Consider the following 20944-nt stretch of genomic DNA (forward strand, 5'->3'; position numbering starts at 1 on the left):
GCATATCGCACACTATACGCGTTGCTGAAATGTGCACCTCTTTTGTATAGTGTGAACAAGGTCTTAGGCCCTTTTCACAGTGGTCAGTTGCGTTGCAGAAAAATTCTGCATGTCAACTCACTGCCCATACAATCCTATAGGCCTGTTCACAATAATGGATGTTGTTGTTCTAACATCGCTGCATGCAGGCTTTGTATTAAAGTCTATGGCCAGTCTCTATAGCAGTTCACAGTCATTATAACACTTGAGTTATGCAACTGGCCACTGTGAACCTAGCCTTAGGAATTTCAAAGAATTTGTCACAGGTACATCATCCTGGTTTTGCTCTAAGCATAGTTTCAAAATACCATTTCCTATAATTTACTAACCTGGATCAATAAATATTTGTGTTGGTAATATGTATTCAAGAAATGTAACATTGATTTCTTACTTTCTGCAGTTGATGCTTTCTTGGTATGAAACTCAAAATTCACAAAATTCATTTTTTTTACTTGAAAACACATAAAAAAAATTAATAGAAAACCTAAAAAGACTGCTCTAATGTCAATCGAAGGCATATTTACACTTCACTGAAGCTAATTGATAACATTGACAGTTTCAGGCCAAATTATCAGTTTGTCTTGTAATAAAGTAATTGCTGTGCAATCAAAGTAACAATAACAATAATATTTATATAGCGCTTTTCTCCCTGGGGACTCAAAGCGCTGTGACCCTGCATTATGCAGTCTCAAAGGCTAGGGAAAAGAGGTGAGTTTTTAGCCTTTTTTTAAAGCTGTCCAGAGAAGGAGCCTCTCGTACTGATTGTGGAAGTGAGTTCCATAGAGTAGGGGCTGCATAGGAAAAGGCCCGAGCACCAAATGTTAAGTGTATCCTGGGAATAACCAGCTTCATCTTGTTGGCAGAGCGGAGGGTGCGTGGAGGGGCATAAAGTTCCAATAGATCCGCTATGTATTTGGGTCCCATGTGGTGTAGAGCCTTGAATGTCAGCAGGCAGATCTTAAAATTGATTCTCCATTTTACTGGCAACCAGTGAAGAGTTTGCAGTACTGGGGTGATGTGTGAGCTGCGGGGGGCATTAGCTAGGAGTCTGGCTGCAGCATTCTGTACTAGCTGTAAGGGGCGCAGAACCTTATCTGTAGATCCGATTAACAGGGCGTTGCAGTAGTCTAGGCGGGAGGATACAAATGCGTGAACCAGGGCAGGTAGGTCTTCAGCTGGGATTAGGTGTTTTATTTTTGCTATATTTCTTAGATGGAAGAAGGAAGACTTGACGACAGCTGATACCTGCTGTCTGAGTTTTAGATTTCCATCCAGGATCACCCCAAGGTTTCGCACAGAGTCTTTATACTGTACAGTATCTCCCCCAATTGCTAGTTTGAGGTGGTGAGCGTTTTGAACTTTATCCATCATGTGTGGACCACCTACCACCAACACCTCTGTTTTGTCAGAGTTCAGCCTCAGCCAGCTGGTGTTCATCCAATTTTGTAAATCCACTAGACACGCATTTATGGATGCTGATGGGTCTTGGGTGCCAGGCTTGAAGGACAGATACAGTTGTGTGTCATCTGCATAACAATGGTATCCTAAACCATAGTTCTGGATTATTTTGCCCAGTGGGAGCATGTAGACTGCAAAGAGTAATGGTGATAGTACAGAACCCTGTGGAACTCCATAGGCAAGTGGCACTGGATTAGAGTAGTGTGTGCCCAGACATACTTGCTGTGTCCTGCCAGATAGGAAGGTCTGAAACCAGCTAAGAACAGTACCCCTTAGGCCACAGTAATTCTTCAGTCGCTGGATTAGTATTTCATGGTCCACAGTATCAAATGCTGCTGACAAGTCAAGAAGAAGAGAAAGTTCTCTGCCTTCTACCTTGATGAAGCAGGAGATATTCTGCATTTACACAGCTAAAGGTCAGGGCCGGTTCAAGTAACAATTGGGCCCTGGGGCAGAATTAGCCTGGGGGCCCCCCAACAGACACCCCCCGAACCAAAAAGCGTCATTAGAGGCCCTTTGTTGCAGCCAAATTTCCCTCCTGGGCTCCTGAGCTGGCTGCTGACCCTCCCCCAATCAACTCCCAACTTAACAGACTCTGCAGAGTCCCTGGGGAGCAACAGTTAAGATGGGGGAGGGACAACTTGGGGGCCCCTACAGGCTCTGGGGCCCTGGGGCAATTGCCCATTTTTTCCTATGGTAGCTCCGGCCCTAAAGGTGCATACACACGTCCAACTTCTTCAAACAACTTGTTGTCCAACTTGTCATTTGCAAACAAGTCGTTCAGACGTCAAGTACACACTCGCCAACAAAGCGGCATATATACTAATTTACCTAATTTGCATGTCATTTAACCAACTTGATAATGGACAATTTAAGGGAAGATGCTGAGAGCCCAGTATAGTGTAGTATGCAGGGGTGTAGCAATAGGGGTTGCAGCGGTAGCGACCGCATTGGGGCCCTTCGGCCAGAGGGGCCCCAAAGGGCCCTCCCTCAACTGCAGTATTAGCTCTCTATTGGTCCTGTGCTGGTAATAATCACTTCTATAGACACTTTGAATAGTGGTAATCATTAACAAATCATTAACAAAATCCCTTTCATGCACCTCTGACACTGTAGTTGTCCTTAGCAGGTTTTGGTGCACCGTATCAGTTGTTATGTATAGAGTGCTTGGGGGGCCCCATTGTAAAACTTGCATCGGGGCCCACCGCTCCAAAGCTACGCCAAAGTATGTACTGTAAATTGGGTATGGAAGGTAATTATAGGTAGGTTATACTCACAAACAAGGGTTACCGTCCAGGTAACCGCTATGAAGGCAGGTGAGGAGATAAGACCTGTCCCCACTCAGGATTAAGACGTCGCTCTCTGTAGATTGGGAAAAAAGAAGAATTCCCCTCCACCAGGGGTGGAAACAACTGCAATAGTAGTACAGAGGCGCCAACAGGGTAAAAACGCAGAGGTGCCAGGCTACGTACCGGTCCTCATTGGTGATATGCTCCTACAGTGGTGTGAAAAACTATTTGCCCCCTTCCTGATTTCATATTCTTTTGCATGTTTGTCACACTTAAATGTTTCTGCTCATCAAAAACCGTTAACTATTAGTCAAAGATAACATAATTGAACACAAAATGCAGTTTTAAATGATGATTTTTATTATTTAGTGAGGAAAAAAAACTCAAAACCTACATGGCCCTGTGTGAAAAAGTGATTGCCCCCCTTGTTAAAAAATAACTTAACTGTGGTTTATCACACCTGAGTTCAATTTCTGTAGTCACCCCCAGGCCTGATTACTGCCACACCTGTTTCAATCAAGAAATCACTTAAATAGGAGCTATCTGACACAGAGAAGTAGACCAAAAGCACCTCAAAAGCTAGACATCATGCCAAGATCCAAAGAAATTCAGGAACAAATGAGAACAAAAGTACTGTAATTGAGATCTATCAGTCTGGTAAAGGTTATAAAGCCATTTCTAAAGCTTTGGGACTCCAGCGAACCACAGTGAGAGCCATTATCCACAAATGGCAAAAACATGGAACAGTGATGAACCTTCCCAGGAGTGGCTGGCCGACCAAAATTACCCCAAGAGCGCAGAGAAAACTCATCCGAGAGGCCACAAAAGGCTCCAGGACAACATCTAAAGAACTGCAGGCCTCACTTGCCTCAATTATGGTCAGTGTTCACAACTCCACCATAAGAAAGAGACTGGGCAAAAACGGCCTGCATGGCAGATATCCAAGGCGCAAACCACTTTTAAGCAAAAAGAACATTAAGGCTCGTCTCAATTTTGCTAAAAAAATATCTCAATGATGGCCAAGACTTGTGGGAAAATACCTTGTGGACCGCCGAGACAAAAGTTGAACTTTTTGGAAGGTGCGTGTCCTGTTAAATCAGTCGTAGAAGTAACACAGCATTTCAGCAAAAGAACATCATACCAACAGTAAAATATGGTGGTAGTAGTGTGATGGTCTGGGGTTGTTTTGCTGCTTCAGGACCTGGAAGGCTTGCTGTGATAGATGGAACCATGAATTCTACTGTCTACCAAAAAATCCTGAAGGAGAATGTCCGGCTATCTGTTTGTCAACTCAAGCTGAAGCGATCTTGGGTGCTGCAGCAGGACAATGACCCAAAAGACACCAGCAAATCCACCTCTGAATGGCTGAAGAAAAACAAAATGAAGACTTTGGAGTGGCCTAGTCAAAGCCCTGACCTGAATCCTATTGAGATGTTGTGGCATGACCTTAAAAAGGCAGTTTATGCTAGAAAACCCTCAAATAAAGCTGAATTACAACCATTCTGCAAAGATGAGTGGGCCAAAATTCCTCCAGAGCGCTGTAAAAGACTTGTTGCAAGTTATCACAAACGCTTGATTGCAGTTATTGCTGCTAAGGGTGGTCCAACCAGTTATTAGGTTCAGGGGGCAATTTCTTTTTCACACAGGGCCATGTAGGTTTTGAGTTTTTTTTCTCACTAATAAAAACCATCATTTAAAACTGCATTTTGTGTTCAATTATGTTATCTTTAACTAATGGTTAACGGTTTTTGATGAGCAGAAACATTTAAAGAGACTCCGTAACAAAAATTGCATCCTGTTTTTTATCATCCTACAAGTTCCAAAAGCTATTCTAATGTGTTCTAACTTACTGCAGCACTTTGTACTATCACTGTCTCTGTAATAAATCAATGTATCTTTCCCCTGTCAGACTTGTCAGCCTGTGTCTGGAAGGCTGCCAAGTTCTTCAGTGTTGTGGTTCTGCTATGAACTCCCCCTTCCAGGCCCCTCTATGCACACTGCCTGTGTGTTATTTAGGATTAGAGCAGCTTCTCTCTTCTCTCTTATCTTTTACAAGCTGGATAAATCGTCCTCTGAGCTGGCTGGGCTTTCACATACTGAGGAATTACAGACAAAGGCAAAGCTGTTTGCATGAAGAAACGAGCAGCCTGAAACTTCAGTGCATGAGAACTGCAGGGGGAAAGAAACACACAAATAATCTCTTGAGATTCAAAAAGAAGGGTGTATACAGCCTGCTTGTTTATGGATGTATTTTCTATGTGTGGACATACTTTACATCAACCTACTTCCTGTTTTGGTGGCCATTTTGTTTGTTTATAAACAAACTTTTTAAAACTGTTTTTAACCACTTTTAATGCGGCGGGGAGCGGCGAAATTGTGACAGAGGGTAATAGGAGAGGTCCCCTAACGCACTGGTATGTTTACTTTTGTGCAATTTTAACAATACAGATTCTCTTTAAGTGTGACAAACATGCAAAAGAATAAGAAATCAGGAAGGGGGCAAATAGTTTTTCACACCACTGTATTTATTGCCTGAGGAAGTGGGATATACCCGCGAAACTCCTTGCACCTTGTTTGGAGTATGTAAATAAACTGATTTTTGCTTAAAACAGCAATTTTTTGTGTCTGTTTTGGAGGGGTAAGTCTACCACTACCTACTTCATTTTATCCATTTTAAAGAAATATTGTTTTTACCCTGTTGGCGGGGCCTGTGTGATAATGGACAATGGACTGGATAGAACAATGGACTATATTAAAGCGGACCCAAACCAAACATTTTTTTTTATTAAAAATATTTAGTTGCACCACTCTGACACATACAAAGATAAATAAACAATCCGTCAAACCTATGATCATTTAAGTGCATGCTTTTCACCCTTCTCTTTTCATAGCTAGGGTTATACTGGGGGCAGCCATTAGCAATTCCTCGATTGCCGGACACCATCTACTCCACCAGTTTGCAAGATTTTGTCCCGGCAATTTGAAAGGAAGGGAGGGGTTCCTCCAATAAATGTAAAATATTTTATATTTGTCATCATGCAGCTGAAAAAAGGCTGCTACTTATTATTATAATTTAGAAAATAGATTTTATTTCTGAAATCTTGTATTTTTAATTTGGGTCCACTTTAAATGACTGATCAAACGCCTTGAACTAGAAGTCCTTTTTACACATGCATGGACCTAAAGGTACGTACACACGTCCAACTTTTTCGAACAACTTGTCGTCCAACTTGTGTGTGTACAAGTTATTTGAATGACAGTTTGTCTAACGGGGCAAACAGGCAGTTATCAGTCGCTTGACAGCTTGTACACATGTCCAACTTGTTGTTCAAACGACAAATTGGACAACAAGTTGTTTGAAAAAGTTGGACGTGTATACGTACCTTTAGTATAGCTCAACGCAATATCATACTTTTGGTATGGCAATGACTATCTTATCATTTAGCTTATGAGTAAAGTAGAGGTTTGTGGTAGCGGAATGCCACCGCCCCACACGGTAAACTGACATTTCCGCTACGGCTTCCCTTGCTTGAAGGATACCAAAGTAGAAGTAGACCTATTAGTTCCTGAAGAAGGCCCATAATCTATTGGTTTTATCACATTCTAGGGCCAATTCTAGGGAATTAGTGCATATGGTTCATTTAGTGCATACGGGGTATTGTTTTCTGTGGGGATCTAGAAGTGCAACAGAACAGCCAGTAGAGAATTACAGAAGCATCATGCAAGCAGTGTTGTTGCTGGGAATAAAGGCAGGGAATCTAGCACGGCAATTATACGAACATCTTGGCATTATAAGCAAGAATGCATTAGCTGACAATATCCATTTATGCTGAAAAAACATCAGAAAAACATGGTTGACAACTGTTTTGACATCTGTAAATATGTAAGCAACAAGAGTGTCACTGACAAAATGTTTTCTGTAATTATGTGGAGGTGTGTGAGTCTGCTGTATGAGTTATAACAGGAAGCTTTATGTTCAGATTTTTTTGTTTATTTTGTATTCCATTTGTGAATGTCTGGTCTTTGAAAACCTATAAATGTATCTGCATTCTCCATACAGGTGCGTTCAGAGTAACATTGTGCTCCTGACCCAGATCGTCTGCAAGAAGTTTGTGATCCCAGATTTTGAACAGTTCACATTACACATAAATCGGCTGTATGAAAATGCCAGAAACAACCAGGAGGGGGAGGTAAGCACTCTGTGTTGTCCCTAATGAGTTACATTTTCTGGACTAAATAGAAACTCCTTAACCTGAACCAGGAGACTTGCTGTGGACTTGCCTGTTTAGTAGTGACTCTATGGGCCTGAATCACTAGGGCATCATCAGCTGCTAAGCAGTGGCTGTTACTGCTGTTGGCATAGTGGCAGCTGCTAATCAGTGGCTGTTACTGCTACTGGTATAGTGGCAGCTGCTAATCAGTGGCTGTTACTGCTGCTGGCGTAGTGGTGGCTGCTAATCAGTGTCTGTTACTGCTGCTGGCACAGTGGCAGCTGCTAATCAGTGGATGTTACTGCTTCTGGCACAGTGGTGGCTGCTAATCAGTGGATGTTACTGCTTCTGGCACAGTGGCAGCTGCTAATCAGTGGATGTTACTGCTGCTGGCACAGTGGCAGCTGCTAATCAGTGGCTGTTACTGCTGCTGGCATAGTGGCAGCTGCTAATCAGTGGCTGTTACTGCTTATGGCACAGTGGCGGCTGCTAATTAGTGGCTGTTACTGCTGCTGGCACAGAGAGTTTTGGGGACCACCAGAAATGGCTCGATGGGACGCATTTGGCCCCCGGGCCAGAGTTTGGACATGCATGAGCTAACCTATACTGGTTAAAACTGTCTGCTATAAATGATGAGAAACTGCTATCCTGGCTTGTGTCATATCAGACCATATTCAGAGCTGCTGAGTAGTATGTGATTTAGTGGTTACGTGTAGCATCCACAGCCCAGGTAGATGTCTGTATGAGGTGTACAGGTGCACAGTTGACAAAGAGGCACTGTAGTGGCATATAGCATACCTTTCAACTTTTTGAGATAAGAAAAAGGGACACTTAAGCCACACCCCTAACAACATCCCCGTCACTACTCTAGTTATGTTTACCATAAAGATTTCATAAGAAAATTGTGTTGTTTTATCATTTAAACCACTCTGGTACTTTCTATCCTGGTTTGTTTCCTTTATATTTATATAAGAAAATAAGAAATCTATCAATTTCAAGTATGGGAATAAAGTTTAGAGTCAATTAAACACATTTTCTATAGAACAATACATATATTTACACAGAGTCCTGAAAAAGGGAAAAATGAGGAAGAAAGTGGGACAGAGAGATTTGGTTCCCAAAGAGGGACTGTCCCTCCAAAAGAGGGTGAGTTGGGAGGTATGCATATAGTAGAATGCAGTAAGTTGTTCAGGATACCCACTTTTATGGTAATTTCTCCTGGTTTTAGAATCAGAAACCCTTCCTATATCTATATACTGTATTGCTGTATATTGGTATGTATCCCTGCCTTCCAATTTTCCACCACCTTCGTAATTCTCAGGAAAAAAAAAACTTTCTCCAGGGCTGCACCTGACAGGACTAAAGATATCGCAGGAAATTTCAGAATTTAAATCGGGGTGCGAAAAGATTTTACAATGGACACTGACTAAATCTTTGTAAATGAATATTGTAACAACATAAGCAATTTTATTCATGATGTTATTGTCACTACACTACAGTTCCTCTTTAATACCGCTTCAACAACTACTGGTATGTTTCAGTGTGGCCCAAGTGGGGGCTGCAATCTTTAGTCAAAGCAATTTTTGGGTACCTGGAGTCGGTGGTTTCATAAGCTGAGGAGTCAGATGTTTTTTGTACTGACTCCACAGCCCTGCTTTAAAGCAAATCTGACGTTAACTGATAATGTATGGTCCTTTGTGAATCCTGAGGAGATGGTTAACACAGCATTCATCCTCATCCTCTATTTCTTTCTCATAGCTGATTCTTGCAGTCTTTGTGGGGGTGTTGCGTACATGGGCACTGCCATCTTTATATGTCCCTTTAACACTGTTCACAGCAACAGCTTGGATAATACCCTGTGCACTCTGTCTCACTTTCTGAACAGTGACCCAACTTTGTTATTTAAATATCCTTATATATGTGTCGTATAGAGAGCAGGAATACCTGCAGTGTAGTGTGTATGGTTACATATAATGTAATAAATATAATGAATAGTTACTTTTTTTATTACGTATACCCTTAAAATTGATCATAAACCATATCATGAAAAAATCATAATTGTACAAGTACAAATTGTTCCTTCTATCTATTGCATGTACTGCGTATATGTACTGATACCCATAATAAATCTACTTTGCATCTCTTCCTGCTCTCCATTTGACATGTTATTAGATTTTCTGTGCACTATAACTGAGCAATAGCTTCCTGATTACTCATTAGTCTTGTTACTGCTATACACCACTTAGTATTAGACCAGATGTCAGTAGAAATGTAACTTGATATTCATCTGAATGTCACTGCCTATAGCTTTATACCACTCAATGAAATACGCAGGGCTCCGGCTATGGCCTAGTTTAGCCTTTTTTTAAAGTGAACCATTTTTAGCACCCAAGGCATCTCAATAGCACATGAAAAATGCATGCCAACAATATGTCTCATTATTAAAATAAACTTCCATTTTACCTTTTATTTTACATTCAAACTTTAGCAATGAAGTTGTATTAGCCTACTTCAGCAGTGATTTCAGGAAGCTAATTGTTTTATTGTAGGCATTAGCAAGAAGTAAACAATACCTTTTCATCAATAGAGGGGTGGGTAATTAGGACAGTTTCTTCAAAGAGAATATCTAGAGTGAATGTGTCAAGATAGCATTTCTGACTTCTGTAAATAAGGAAAAGGGGAGAGGGGGTGCATGGTAGCTTCTATACCAGGATAATTTCCAGTGAAAGAAAGGGTGCTTAGTTCCCTTTAACCTTGAGGAACCCTGCAAATAATGTTTAGATCTCAAGGAACCCTGCATTTATTTTGCAAGAGGCATGGATTTTTAAAGTAGGTGTGGCTGTTTATTTCACTACCCCCTGTTACAGTGTCCCTCATTATACTGTCTCCTTATTCTGGTGCTTTTTATTGATATACTTATTATTTTGACCCCCAATTTAATGGTTTTTTTTTTTTTTTTTTTTTACAGTATCCCCTATTTTAATGTGCCCTTTCATACTCCCCCCCCCCCCCCCCCCACTATAGGGGAAAATGCCAAGTAACCCCTGTAGAGTACTAAAGGAACACTGGGGTTTGGGGGAACCCTGATTGAGAAAGCCTGGCCTAGTTTTTCGTAAGATTCAATATGTTTATTATGTCTAATTTATTAAGAACCATCTAATCATGTATGCATGCCTCTAAAACCTCATACACACACTCAACAACAGATTTCATGGCATTGGACAACAATTGTTAGCAAAAATGTAGCCAAACAACATGACAAGCGACCAATATCAGACGACTGTTGGGCAGATATCGTGCAGTTAGCCAAGACATTGTTCTACTGAATGTGGACATGCCGTGCATAGTGTTGTTTATGCTTGGCTGCACAGTATTTTAATTACCATAGTTGGTAGTTATTGCAATGTCAGTGTGTGGAAGCGGCAAATCTTTTCAACAACGTCACTAGTCAAGTAGTTACATGATCAAAGAACAATTTTTAGACATAAGACTTTATTCTTATGTATTGTTTTCTCTGTGAACTAAAAATGATATCCAGTGAATTAAAAGCAACCTACATAAAGATGTTTGCCTTCAGACTACATTGCATGCAAACAGATTTATCAGCATGGGGGTTAGATTAGATTACTTATCCGTGTGTAATGAGTGGATAGAGCACTATGCCATCATATTACTTGTTTAGCTCCACTGCTTGAAGTAATTATAGCATTGTGAAGCAAGGTGACTTTTTTTTTTTTTCCTTTTAAAAACTTGGCTGTATAGTTAAGGTGGCCATACATCTGTAGACTTGGTGAACAATAATTATTGAATCTGATGAAAATCTGTGCTGCCAAAAGCATGTGTGATGGACAATTTGACCAATTTCGGGCTGAAATTTGCCGCATATATCGATTAGACATGCTGGAAAATCTCAGGCCCACATGTTCGATCGGTTGCGCTGCATAACAGGCACACAATAATCACGAACGCAATGTAACCCATCTGGCCACTCTCCCCCCTAATGTTTTATGTCTCTCCCCATACCCCCTGCAGTTATGCTTTACCTGTCCACAGTCCGTGTTGAGTGTCCATGCCCTATTTCCACATTTGTGTGACTATCGGCATATAGCAGTGAGGTCACGTGTCCAACGTGCTATAACATCGGCAACCACGTGGGGGCAGGAATGAGGAAGTACAAAGAAGAAACTCGGCATGGATGGCAGACAGGTAAAGTATAGCTGCATGGTCTCCGGGGAGGGGGGCGCCTGAGAGACATAAAACATTAGGGGACAGCGGCCTTGGTTGGTGAGGTAGCATCACAAGCCCGATTCCAGAAAGAGTCCATGCTGAAATCCTTACCTTTTTGGGGAGTACATATACATTTTTTTCATTTGGTCACACAATGCAGGAAGCACCTTCAGCCAGCCTAATATCTGCACACTAGCCCTAGACACTGCAGAGCAATATCAGCCCTGTTTCTGTCTGTGGGGTGCTGACACAGCTGTGGATGGAGCTGACCATCAGGCAGGTTACCATCATTGCACAACACTCCATCGAAGCTATGCTGAAAAGTCACAGGGGATCAGGTTTTCAGACAAGAAAGATTTTTTTTCTTTCTGATAATGGAAGATGTGTTTTTAAAGAGAATCTGTATTGTTAAAATCGCACAAAAATAAACATACCAGTGCGTTAGGGGACATCTCCTATTACCCTCTGTCACAATTTCGCCGCTCCTCGCCACATTAAAAGTGGTTAAAAACAGTTTTAAAAAGTTTGTTTATAAACAAACAAAATGGCCACCAAAACAGGAAGTAGGTTGATGTACAGTATGTCCACACATAGAAAATACATCCATACACAAGCAGGCTGTATACACCCTTCCTTTTGAATCTCAAGAGATCATTTGTGTGTTTCTTTCCCCCTGCAGCTATCTTCCACTGAAGTGTCAGGCTGTTTCTTCCTGCAGAGTGCAGACAGCTCTGCCTGTATGTAATTCCTCAGTATGTAAAAGCCCAGCCAGCTCAGAGGAGGATTTATCCAGCTTGTAAAAGATAATAGAGCAGAGAGAAGCTTCACTAATCTAAATAACACACAGGCAGTGTGCAGAGAGGGGCCTGGAGGGGGGAGATGCATCACAGAACCACAACACTGAAGAACTTGGCAGCCTTCCAGACACAGGCCGACAAGTCTGACAAGAGAGAGATAAGTTGATTTATTACAGAGATGGTGATAGTAGAACGTGCTGCAGTAAGCCAGAACACCTTAGAATAGCTTTTGGAACTTGTAGGATGATAAAAAACAGGATGCAATTTTTGTTACGGAGTCTCTTTAAGCAAGGTGGTCAAAATTATCCATTTCAGGTAGCCAAAGTATCATGGTTACTGGTAAGCTAATGAGTCTTTGAAGAAACTGAGGTAAAAGGGGCAGGTCCTTTTTCTTAGAAAGCAGAAACTGATTTGATGAAAATAATTATAATTGTATGGTTGTTGCTGTCTAATAGACTCATTAAAGCAGATGAGTATTTAGATTTTTTAGAACATATAGAAGGCAATCCTGCACTCCTGCCAGTATGGCCAACAGTTCTATAGTGTGGAGTGCCAAAAGCTAAATTGAGTTGTAGGCCGGTTCCACCTTATCAATTAATGGTTATTTTATTGTGGTATAAAGAGAACCAAATCCCAGCATTTGGAGACCTCGCAGGGTCTCTTTATCAAGACATGTTCAGGACAGTGATCTGTCAGGATGCTAAAAATGCCTCTGAATCAGTAGAAGTGTGGACTGGGTGGATTCACCTACTGAGCCCATTTTTTTTTCTGCTGTGCATCTATCTGCAGGGCCAAGCTGTAGCTAACACACTGAGTACCCACAGAATGATCCTAAACCAATTCATCTGTTCTTTGATCATGTGATTATTGTGACTGGCTAGAAAGATCCTATTGCGAAAAGAGTAGATTAAAATGTACATTGACAGGAGAGGTGTCTTGTGTAGTGAGTATATTGTATGTAGGACAGTTCTTTTTTTGCCTTGAAGAAAGAAGTTGCAGGTTTATTTATGAGGATTTCCGGTGTGACAGGGTCTGCGTAGAACTCCCATGACCAGAAAGACAAAAAGACAGAGAGCAGCCATGAGTGCTGTTAGTGTAGTATTTAATGCCAAAGGGATTATAAATACCAAAAATTGTTGTGAGCATGTGGAGAAATCCATCTCCACTTGGATGGAAAGTCCTCTTCTGGAATTGGGTAGCACTCCAAAAAAAAGGGTCTATTGGAACCAATAGGCTGCTAAGAAGCCCCTAGAAAGGGGAATGGAACTATACTGGGAGGAAGGAGGTGCCCCACTGGTGTGCCAGGAAAATGGTTGATATAATAAAGAACAGTCTTACCTCATCAGGAGGTTTTTTTTAGAGTTTTATTGGACACCATAAACAACACATTTCTCGGGATTGATCCGCTTCTTCAGGTTAATAATACCTTATGTTAATAATACACATTTATCAAGAGTGTATGAGACAAAATATTGGTAGGACTTAAGAAATCCATGCAGAACTGTCTCAGACATCTTAAAGTGGATCCGAGATAAACTTTTACTCATTGCATAATTGTGTTCCTTTCATATAGTTTGTAGGGCATTCCTCAAGCCAAATATTCTTTGTTTTGTTTTAATACTCTAATTCCTTATAAACTAAACAAGCCTGTACCAAGGGTTTATGTGAGCTCAGTCTGGGCAGCAGGAGGAGGAGGTTACTAGCCAAAGATTTCAGAGGCAGAAGGGAGTTAAGGTTTTACAGGCTGAGGGCTGGAGATGCTATCAGCGTGCCTGTGTGTAATGTGACAAAAAGAACATGGCTGCCCTCATTGTAACACAGGAATAAATAATAATAAACTGTTAAAGCGGTTTGCAGCTAGATTTGCTGTGTAAACTATCTAAACTGTAGATAAGATATATAGACAAGTTACTTGTTCTAGTTGGTTTTTCATCTCGGATCCGCTTTAAGAAATCATTAGATAGTGCAGTTTCCTTTGTAAACTGTTGTAAAATAGGAGTTATTAGGAAGGTTTCTCAGACAGTGTTTATTCTTAAATAGAGCTGCTGTGCTATCTCCCACCGTGATTCCCGCCAGTTTCCGCCGCTCGATCGTTAAATTTATGAATGAGAACAATGTTCCCATTCATAATCTCCCCGCCGGCACTGTGATCTCAGGCTTCAGATGGCAGCCTAATGCCACTTCCCTAGTTACAATGTAACAATACATTGTATCCTATGTACTGTACTTGTACGCTACATAGGATTTTGCTCAGTGGGGACATCTTGTGGCCAAATAGTAAAATACACCTACTGACTTTAGGGGAAAAAAATATCTATGTCAAGAGGGCATATAATTAAGAAATAATGGGCTAAAAATTAGTGATGGATGTAAGACTGAAAAAAATGCACCTTTATTTCCAAATTAAATATTGTCACCATACATTATGCTAGGGATATACTTTAAAGGTTGCAATAACCAGGACAAATGGCCAAATAAAATGTGTGGATTTTAATTATGGCAGCATGAATTATTTTAAAACTATAATGGCTGAAAGCTGAAAAATAATGAATTTTTTCCATTTTTTTCTTATTATTCCCATTATAATGCATTTAGAATAAAATAATTCTTAGCATAATGTACCACCCAAAGAAAGCCTAAATGGTGACGGAAAAAACAAGGTATAGATCATTTAATTGTGATAGGTAGTGATAAAGTTATTGGGAAATGAATGGGAGGAGCGCTGAAATGTGAAAATTCCTCTCGTCCGTAAGGTGAAAAATACCTGCGTGCTGAATTGGTTACCTGTAGTGCAATTCTAGAAATTCACACTAAACTGCCGCTATTAAGTAGAATTTAAGGTTATTTTTTTATTTTCATGCAGAACAGTTTCCCCTGCTGGCTAGAACAATTTAGGAAGAAAAAACTGTCAGTAATACTTTGATAAATCTTGCCCACGGTGTCTAAGGCTCAACACACACCATACAATCTTGGTTGTTCAATCTTACTACTTTCATGTAGTATAAAAGCTTATCCAATTAATCATTCAAGGTATTTTCAATCTGTTGGCCCTTATACTACATAGATTTGGTAAATCTGTACAACCGAGATTGTATGGTGTGTGTTGAGCTGTGATCACAGTGATTAGCCAGGAGCCCCTGTCAGGTTTATTTTAGCGATCCTTTTATCTCAGTCAAGAAGTGTTGATAGGGACAAGATGTAGGAATATGAAAGCAATGTTTTCTCTACTTTTTAAGCAATAGAGACATTTTACTCAAAATAATAAAAAGATTTGGTAATACAAAGATATGTCCAGTATGAATGGTATTTTTGATTATCTCATTTTAATATTCACAGAGGACTTGAGAACATATGTTAAAAAAATAGGGATCCTTCAATTTTTCTACAAAATTTGGTTAAGAATTATATTAATTGTCCAACCATAATGCAAAATGTATCATCCTGTATGCCTTCATTTGTGTGTGTATTCTACAAAATTTGCTTATTCACTATTCTGTTGTACAAAGTGATGAGGCAATATTTGTACAGTTCTTTTTCACAAGATTGTCAGCCAATACGTAGGCTCCATTAATGGGAGTCTATCTGATTCCCTCTTGACAATATCTCCAGAAGTTCTAGAAACCTCTTATTTCCAGAGCCAGGGGACTTTGCAGCCGTACTTATCCCAGCAGAAAGATGGCGTAAAGATCTAAGCTATTTAGCACTAATAAACATTCCATACTGGTGTAGATCTACATTCTGCAGCCTCTAATATGATATCCTAGCCAAACTTTTTTTTGTTAGTATTGAATAGTACATGGAAAGATTAGAAACTTGGTCAGATTTTTTTTTTATACTTGAATAAACATTTGTCTCCAGAATTGTGGACAATTTGAGCGGTTGCTGTTGGAATATGTCTCCTTCCTATGGGAAATTACCACTAACTTCCTGTCTCTGTGACACGAAGCAATGGATAATCTCCTAAATGGAGATAAACAGAAAACCAATATAATAATAATAATGGCAGTATTTGTATAGCGCCTTTCTCCTGTCGGACTCAAAGCGCTTGCGAGGCAGCCACTAGAGCGCACTCAGTAGGCAGTAGCAGTGTTAGGGAGTCTTGCCCAATGAACTCCTTACTGAATTACTGGCTTACTGAACAGGCAGAGCCGAGATTCGAACCCAGGTCTCCCATGTCAGAGGCAGAGCCCTTAACCAGTACACCATCCAGCCACTGCTAATATAAAGGTTTAAATCCTGCCCAGTATAAACGAAACTAGGAATAAACTATGGCCTAACATCTACCTCAAATTATACTAGAGCTCAGGATCACGTTTGTAAGCAAAATCTAAGGGTGACTTCTTACAAAGACCATTCCATACCTAACTTTTCTTTGCTCATGTCAACCTGTTTTTAGGAGACACGGGGCTAAATCTATTCAGACAAGTGCAAAGACAATTGGAGAAATGGGCCCAAATGCAATTCTCTTTTCCTCCTGAGTTTTCTCCTAGGTGATATTTTTAAACTTGTTGATAAAATGCATTTTAAGCCACCAGAAAGCAAGAAAATACTTAAAATAATTTTGATAGTAATTTTTCATTTACTTTTTGGTATTTTTTTTTTTTTTTTAGTTAAAAATCGGTGGAAAGTTATTTTAAATAGAAGATTAAAAATGATCTCCTAGGTGAAAAAGTGAATTGCATATGACCCATAGTGAGTAATTGCCAACAACAATCAAAATGACTTGGCTTTTGTATTTTAGAACGCTTCCTGTTATGCTGACCAAGTCGTCTCTAGCAGGGCTACAAAAACGCTTACTTCAATTTATCTGGAGGCAGAAGCGAGAAAGACATCAAAGCAGCCTCTTAGTATTTTACATTAATTTTTACTGTGTTTAATGTTTTAGAGGAAAACCTTTCTTGATCACAATACCACTTTAAGCAGCTGAAGCCTGATTAGGTGTTAGGGGCAAATGCATGAGCTTTGCGTCAATTTTCTCTGCAACTCAATTGATAAATATGTGGGGGGGGTTGTATGTCCAAGGGCGGAGGATGGATTTATGAGGATGGCAGGTAATCAGTGGTGAACAGGTGTATCGTCAAGCATGGCATAGACCTGTAAAGCTAGGTACATACGTTAGATGACACTTGATCAAGGACCAAGAATCTAGCATGTTTACAAGTTTATATAGGATAAATGTGGAGAGAAACTGAATATCTTCAGATTGCACTATGTATGGCCTGCATCAGACTTGGATTGTGAGCCCACTGGTGCAAGACTTTCTCCCTTTTTTGCTTTTAATTTGTTGTGCATTTGGTTACACACAACTGTATTCAGTCCTTAAAGCAGATCCGAGATGAAAAACTAACTATAACAAGTAACTTGTCTATATATCTTATCTAAAGTTTAGATAGTTTACACAGCAAATATAGCTGCAAACAGCTTTAATAGAAAATTATTATTTCTTCCTGTGATACAATGACAGCAGCCATGTTGTTTGTAAACATTACACAGAGGCAGGCTTATCTGTATCTTGATCACTAAGCCTGTGAAAAAAACCTAATCCCCCCTCCTCCCTTCTGCCTCTGAAATCAATGGCTTGTAACGCCTCCTCCTCCTCCTGCCCAGACTGAGCTCCCATGAGCCCTTGCTACTGCCAAGGTTCTCTGAAAACCTGTGGGCGTGGTTTATTTAGTTTATAGGGAATTAGAGTATTAAAACAAAAACAAAAAAAGTACACAATTATGCAATGAGTAAAAGTTCATCTCGGCTCCACTTTAAGACATTTATGTTTTCTACCAACTCTATATCCTGTACCGTATGTTTGCACAGTGCCATGGAAGATGGTGGTGTTATATAAATTAATAGTACTTCATAACTGTATCTAGTGCAGCCAGTGAATCAAGATAAAGACTATGAAAGCTGCACACACAATGCTGTATAATGGTTCAGAAGATTCTTTGTTTTGGTACACTGTGTCAGTTAATGAGAGTACATTACAGGTGCGGAAGAATCCTTTAGATTGTAAGCTTGCAAGAGCAGGGCTCTCTCACTCTTTTGTGCTTTGGAATTTGTTATACGTTTTATGAATTAGTTCTGTATTTTGTACCAATGCTGTTTTTTGTATATCGGTGTATACCATTGTCTGTATTGTTTTGTACCTCATGTTTGTTTCTAACTTTCTACACGCGATATGTTGCCGCTTTACAAATCAATAATAATTGTTTGTCGCAAGTAACTGAACAATATATTCTTGCAATAATGTACTGTAGAAAAGTAGATATTTTCAGCGTTCCTCATATATCCAATATATACACAAGACGGGAAATCCACAAACTGAATACAATCTCAATATCAGTCTTCAGAGAAGGGAAATTAGAATGGACTGTCCTCATTCATGTTGTGCTTTTCTTACTGTAGGTGGCTAGCTACATCCCACAGCTCGCTAAAGTCAGTCCTGACAGATGGGGCGTGTCACTCTGCACAGTGGATGGACAAAGGTGAGGGGCCCGGGAATTTACCAGAGAAACTTAGAAAGAAGCATAACATGTCAATCAAAACATCAAAACAAAGCTAAATATTAAGAATTTCTGGTTGAGCAGCCATTCTGACAATTACAATAACAGCAGGGAGTCCTGTGTGCACCAGATTAGGCAAGCTGTGGTATGAATTTATATAAGGCTTAGGTCACGGTGCATGTCTGAAGGAAATATGAATGGTGTTATAAGGCCATGGTCATCAGGGGACATAAAATCTCTTGGATTACGTGGAAACTAGTAGAACATCTTTTGGGATTTTACTGCTGTCTTTCCTGGCAACAGTATGACTCCCAGTGGTCTTGAGAACTGCTACTTCCTGTATTATTGATAAGCAAACCACACAAATGAACTATTTATCAACTCAGTGCCTACACTCCAATATTTTTGTTTGTATTCAGTGTAAAACACAGCTCTGCTTCACTATATTTTTTATCTTTCCGTATCAGATCCTCTTCATTTTCTGCTGGTTTAGTATTATTTGGATAGTGAAGATTATCGATTTTATCCCACTGTCCCAAAGCCTTGGGTATACTATTCTAGTCCTGCCACTCTCAAGTTAAACAAATCAGATCGCAACACACAAAGCTGCTCTTTACCTTTACCAGTCTGGAGCCATTCAGCTTTACCATATGCTGTCCTAATGAAAGCTTCCTGTCCTGTGAGCAGATGCTCTTAGAATCCCATTTATCTAAGAACCGTCCAATTGACTTGATTTTGGTATTCTCTTATCTTCTCAAACATCTATTCAACATTTACAAAAAATGTTTTGTACCCCAACTTCACTTGAAAACAGCCTTAAAAGCAAACCCAAGCCAAACCTCCGGTGAAAAATCAAGTACTTATCAAAGGAGAGGGAAGCCTCTGAATACAACAGGGATATGTGAGGGAGCAGGCTGGTGTTGTACTTTATTTTGTGGTTGAACTCAATGGACGTCTGTCTTTTTTTCAACCCAAATAACTATGTAACTTTGCTTCCCACACTGTCCTCCGGACCTCCGCCGCTGCCTGGGACCCTCCGGAAAATTAAGACCACACACTTCGTCTTGCACCAGTGTGGGCATGCCTGCGTAGTAGCAAGGAGCCCCTCCAGCATAAGTGGCTCTGGCTTGCTGCAAAGGTGGGGCCAGCCCCAATTTTCCGGAGGGTCCCGGGCAGCGGCAGAGGTCCTTTTGCACTAGATGACGGCTCCAGAGGCTTCCCTTTTCTTAAGTATGTATGTGTTTTTGTACTGAGGTTAGCCTCCGGTACATTTTAACATCTTGTATTTGCATGTTTGAAGTCTACACTAGATGATCTTAAAAAAACATTTGCCCACATTAGATAGTAAGACAATTATTGGATCATTTGTAGGATCCCTTAAATCTCTTTTTCTGCACCTAGCAGTTAAAAAGTAGTATAAAAACAGGTTGATAAAAAACACACTTATTTTACCCTAGGCTTAAAAGGTATTTTAGTGATTTGAAAAATGATCTCCTGAGAGAAAGCTGATGAGGAGGGTTAAAAAATACAAACGCTAAAAACATTTAGAGTTAGACTGGAAAAATCAGTGGAAACACAAATAGCTGTGAGTAAAAGATTTCCTACATACATAGTGCAAGTGACCACTGTTATGTACTTTACATTTTATGTGCTACTATAGCTCACCAATTCTTTTCTCCTTTCAAGGCATTCCGTGGGGGACACACATATCCCTTTTTGTCTACAGTCCTGTGTGAAGCCTCTAAAATACGCAATAGCTGTGAATGATCTAGGCACAGAGTACGTCCATCAGTACATGGACAAAGAGCCCAGTGGCCTCCGATTTAATAAGCTATCACTAAACCATCAAGGTAAGGGCCATTTTGCATTTACTGCATTGTAATGTGTTGCGTTTTTATGCGTTTTAACTTTGCATAGCAGTGCATTGTGAAAAATCTTCAGTTTTTCAGTGTATAGTGTGAAAGAGGCCATAGGGAAACATGGGCATTACCTTGCACATCAGTTGTCCTTTCAGTTATAACTGACAGCAACTGATATAGTGTACACTCACCTAAAGGATAATTAGGAACACCATACTAACACGATGTTTGACCCCCTTTAGCCCTCAGAACTGCCTTAATTCTACGTGGCATTGATTCAACAAGGTGCTGAAAGCATTCTTCTTTGCAAATGTTGGCCCATATTGATAGGATAGCATCTTGCAGTTGATGGAGATTTGTAGGATGCACAACCAGGGCACTAAGCTCCCATTCCATCACATCCCAAAGATACTCTATTGGGTTGAGATCTGGTGAATGTTCTCATTCTGTTTTACGCCAAATTCTGACTCTATCAAGACTCATCAGACCAGGCAACATTTTTCGAGTCTTCAACTGTCCAATTTTGGTGAGCTTGTGCAAATTGTAGCGTCTATTTTCCTATTTGTA

General features: G+C 40.2%; 1 protein-coding gene across 2 annotated transcripts in view; it reads left to right on the forward strand.

The window, feature by feature from the left end:
* The window catches only part of GLS2 (glutaminase 2), a 122493-nt gene that overhangs the window by 56368 nt on the left and 45181 nt on the right, over positions 1-20944 (forward strand). For both annotated transcript variants that reach the window (XM_068267566.1, XM_068267567.1), the window contains 3 exons: positions 6847-6976; positions 18421-18500; positions 20205-20368. In XM_068267566.1, the coding sequence (XP_068123667.1) occupies positions 6847-6976; positions 18421-18500; positions 20205-20368 (374 nt within the window). The remainder of the gene's footprint in view (positions 1-6846; positions 6977-18420; positions 18501-20204; positions 20369-20944) is intronic.

This window comes from Hyperolius riggenbachi, chromosome 2, assembly GCF_040937935.1.
Source record: "Hyperolius riggenbachi isolate aHypRig1 chromosome 2, aHypRig1.pri, whole genome shotgun sequence".
In the NCBI taxonomy this organism is placed as follows: Eukaryota; Metazoa; Chordata; class Amphibia; order Anura; family Hyperoliidae; genus Hyperolius; species Hyperolius riggenbachi.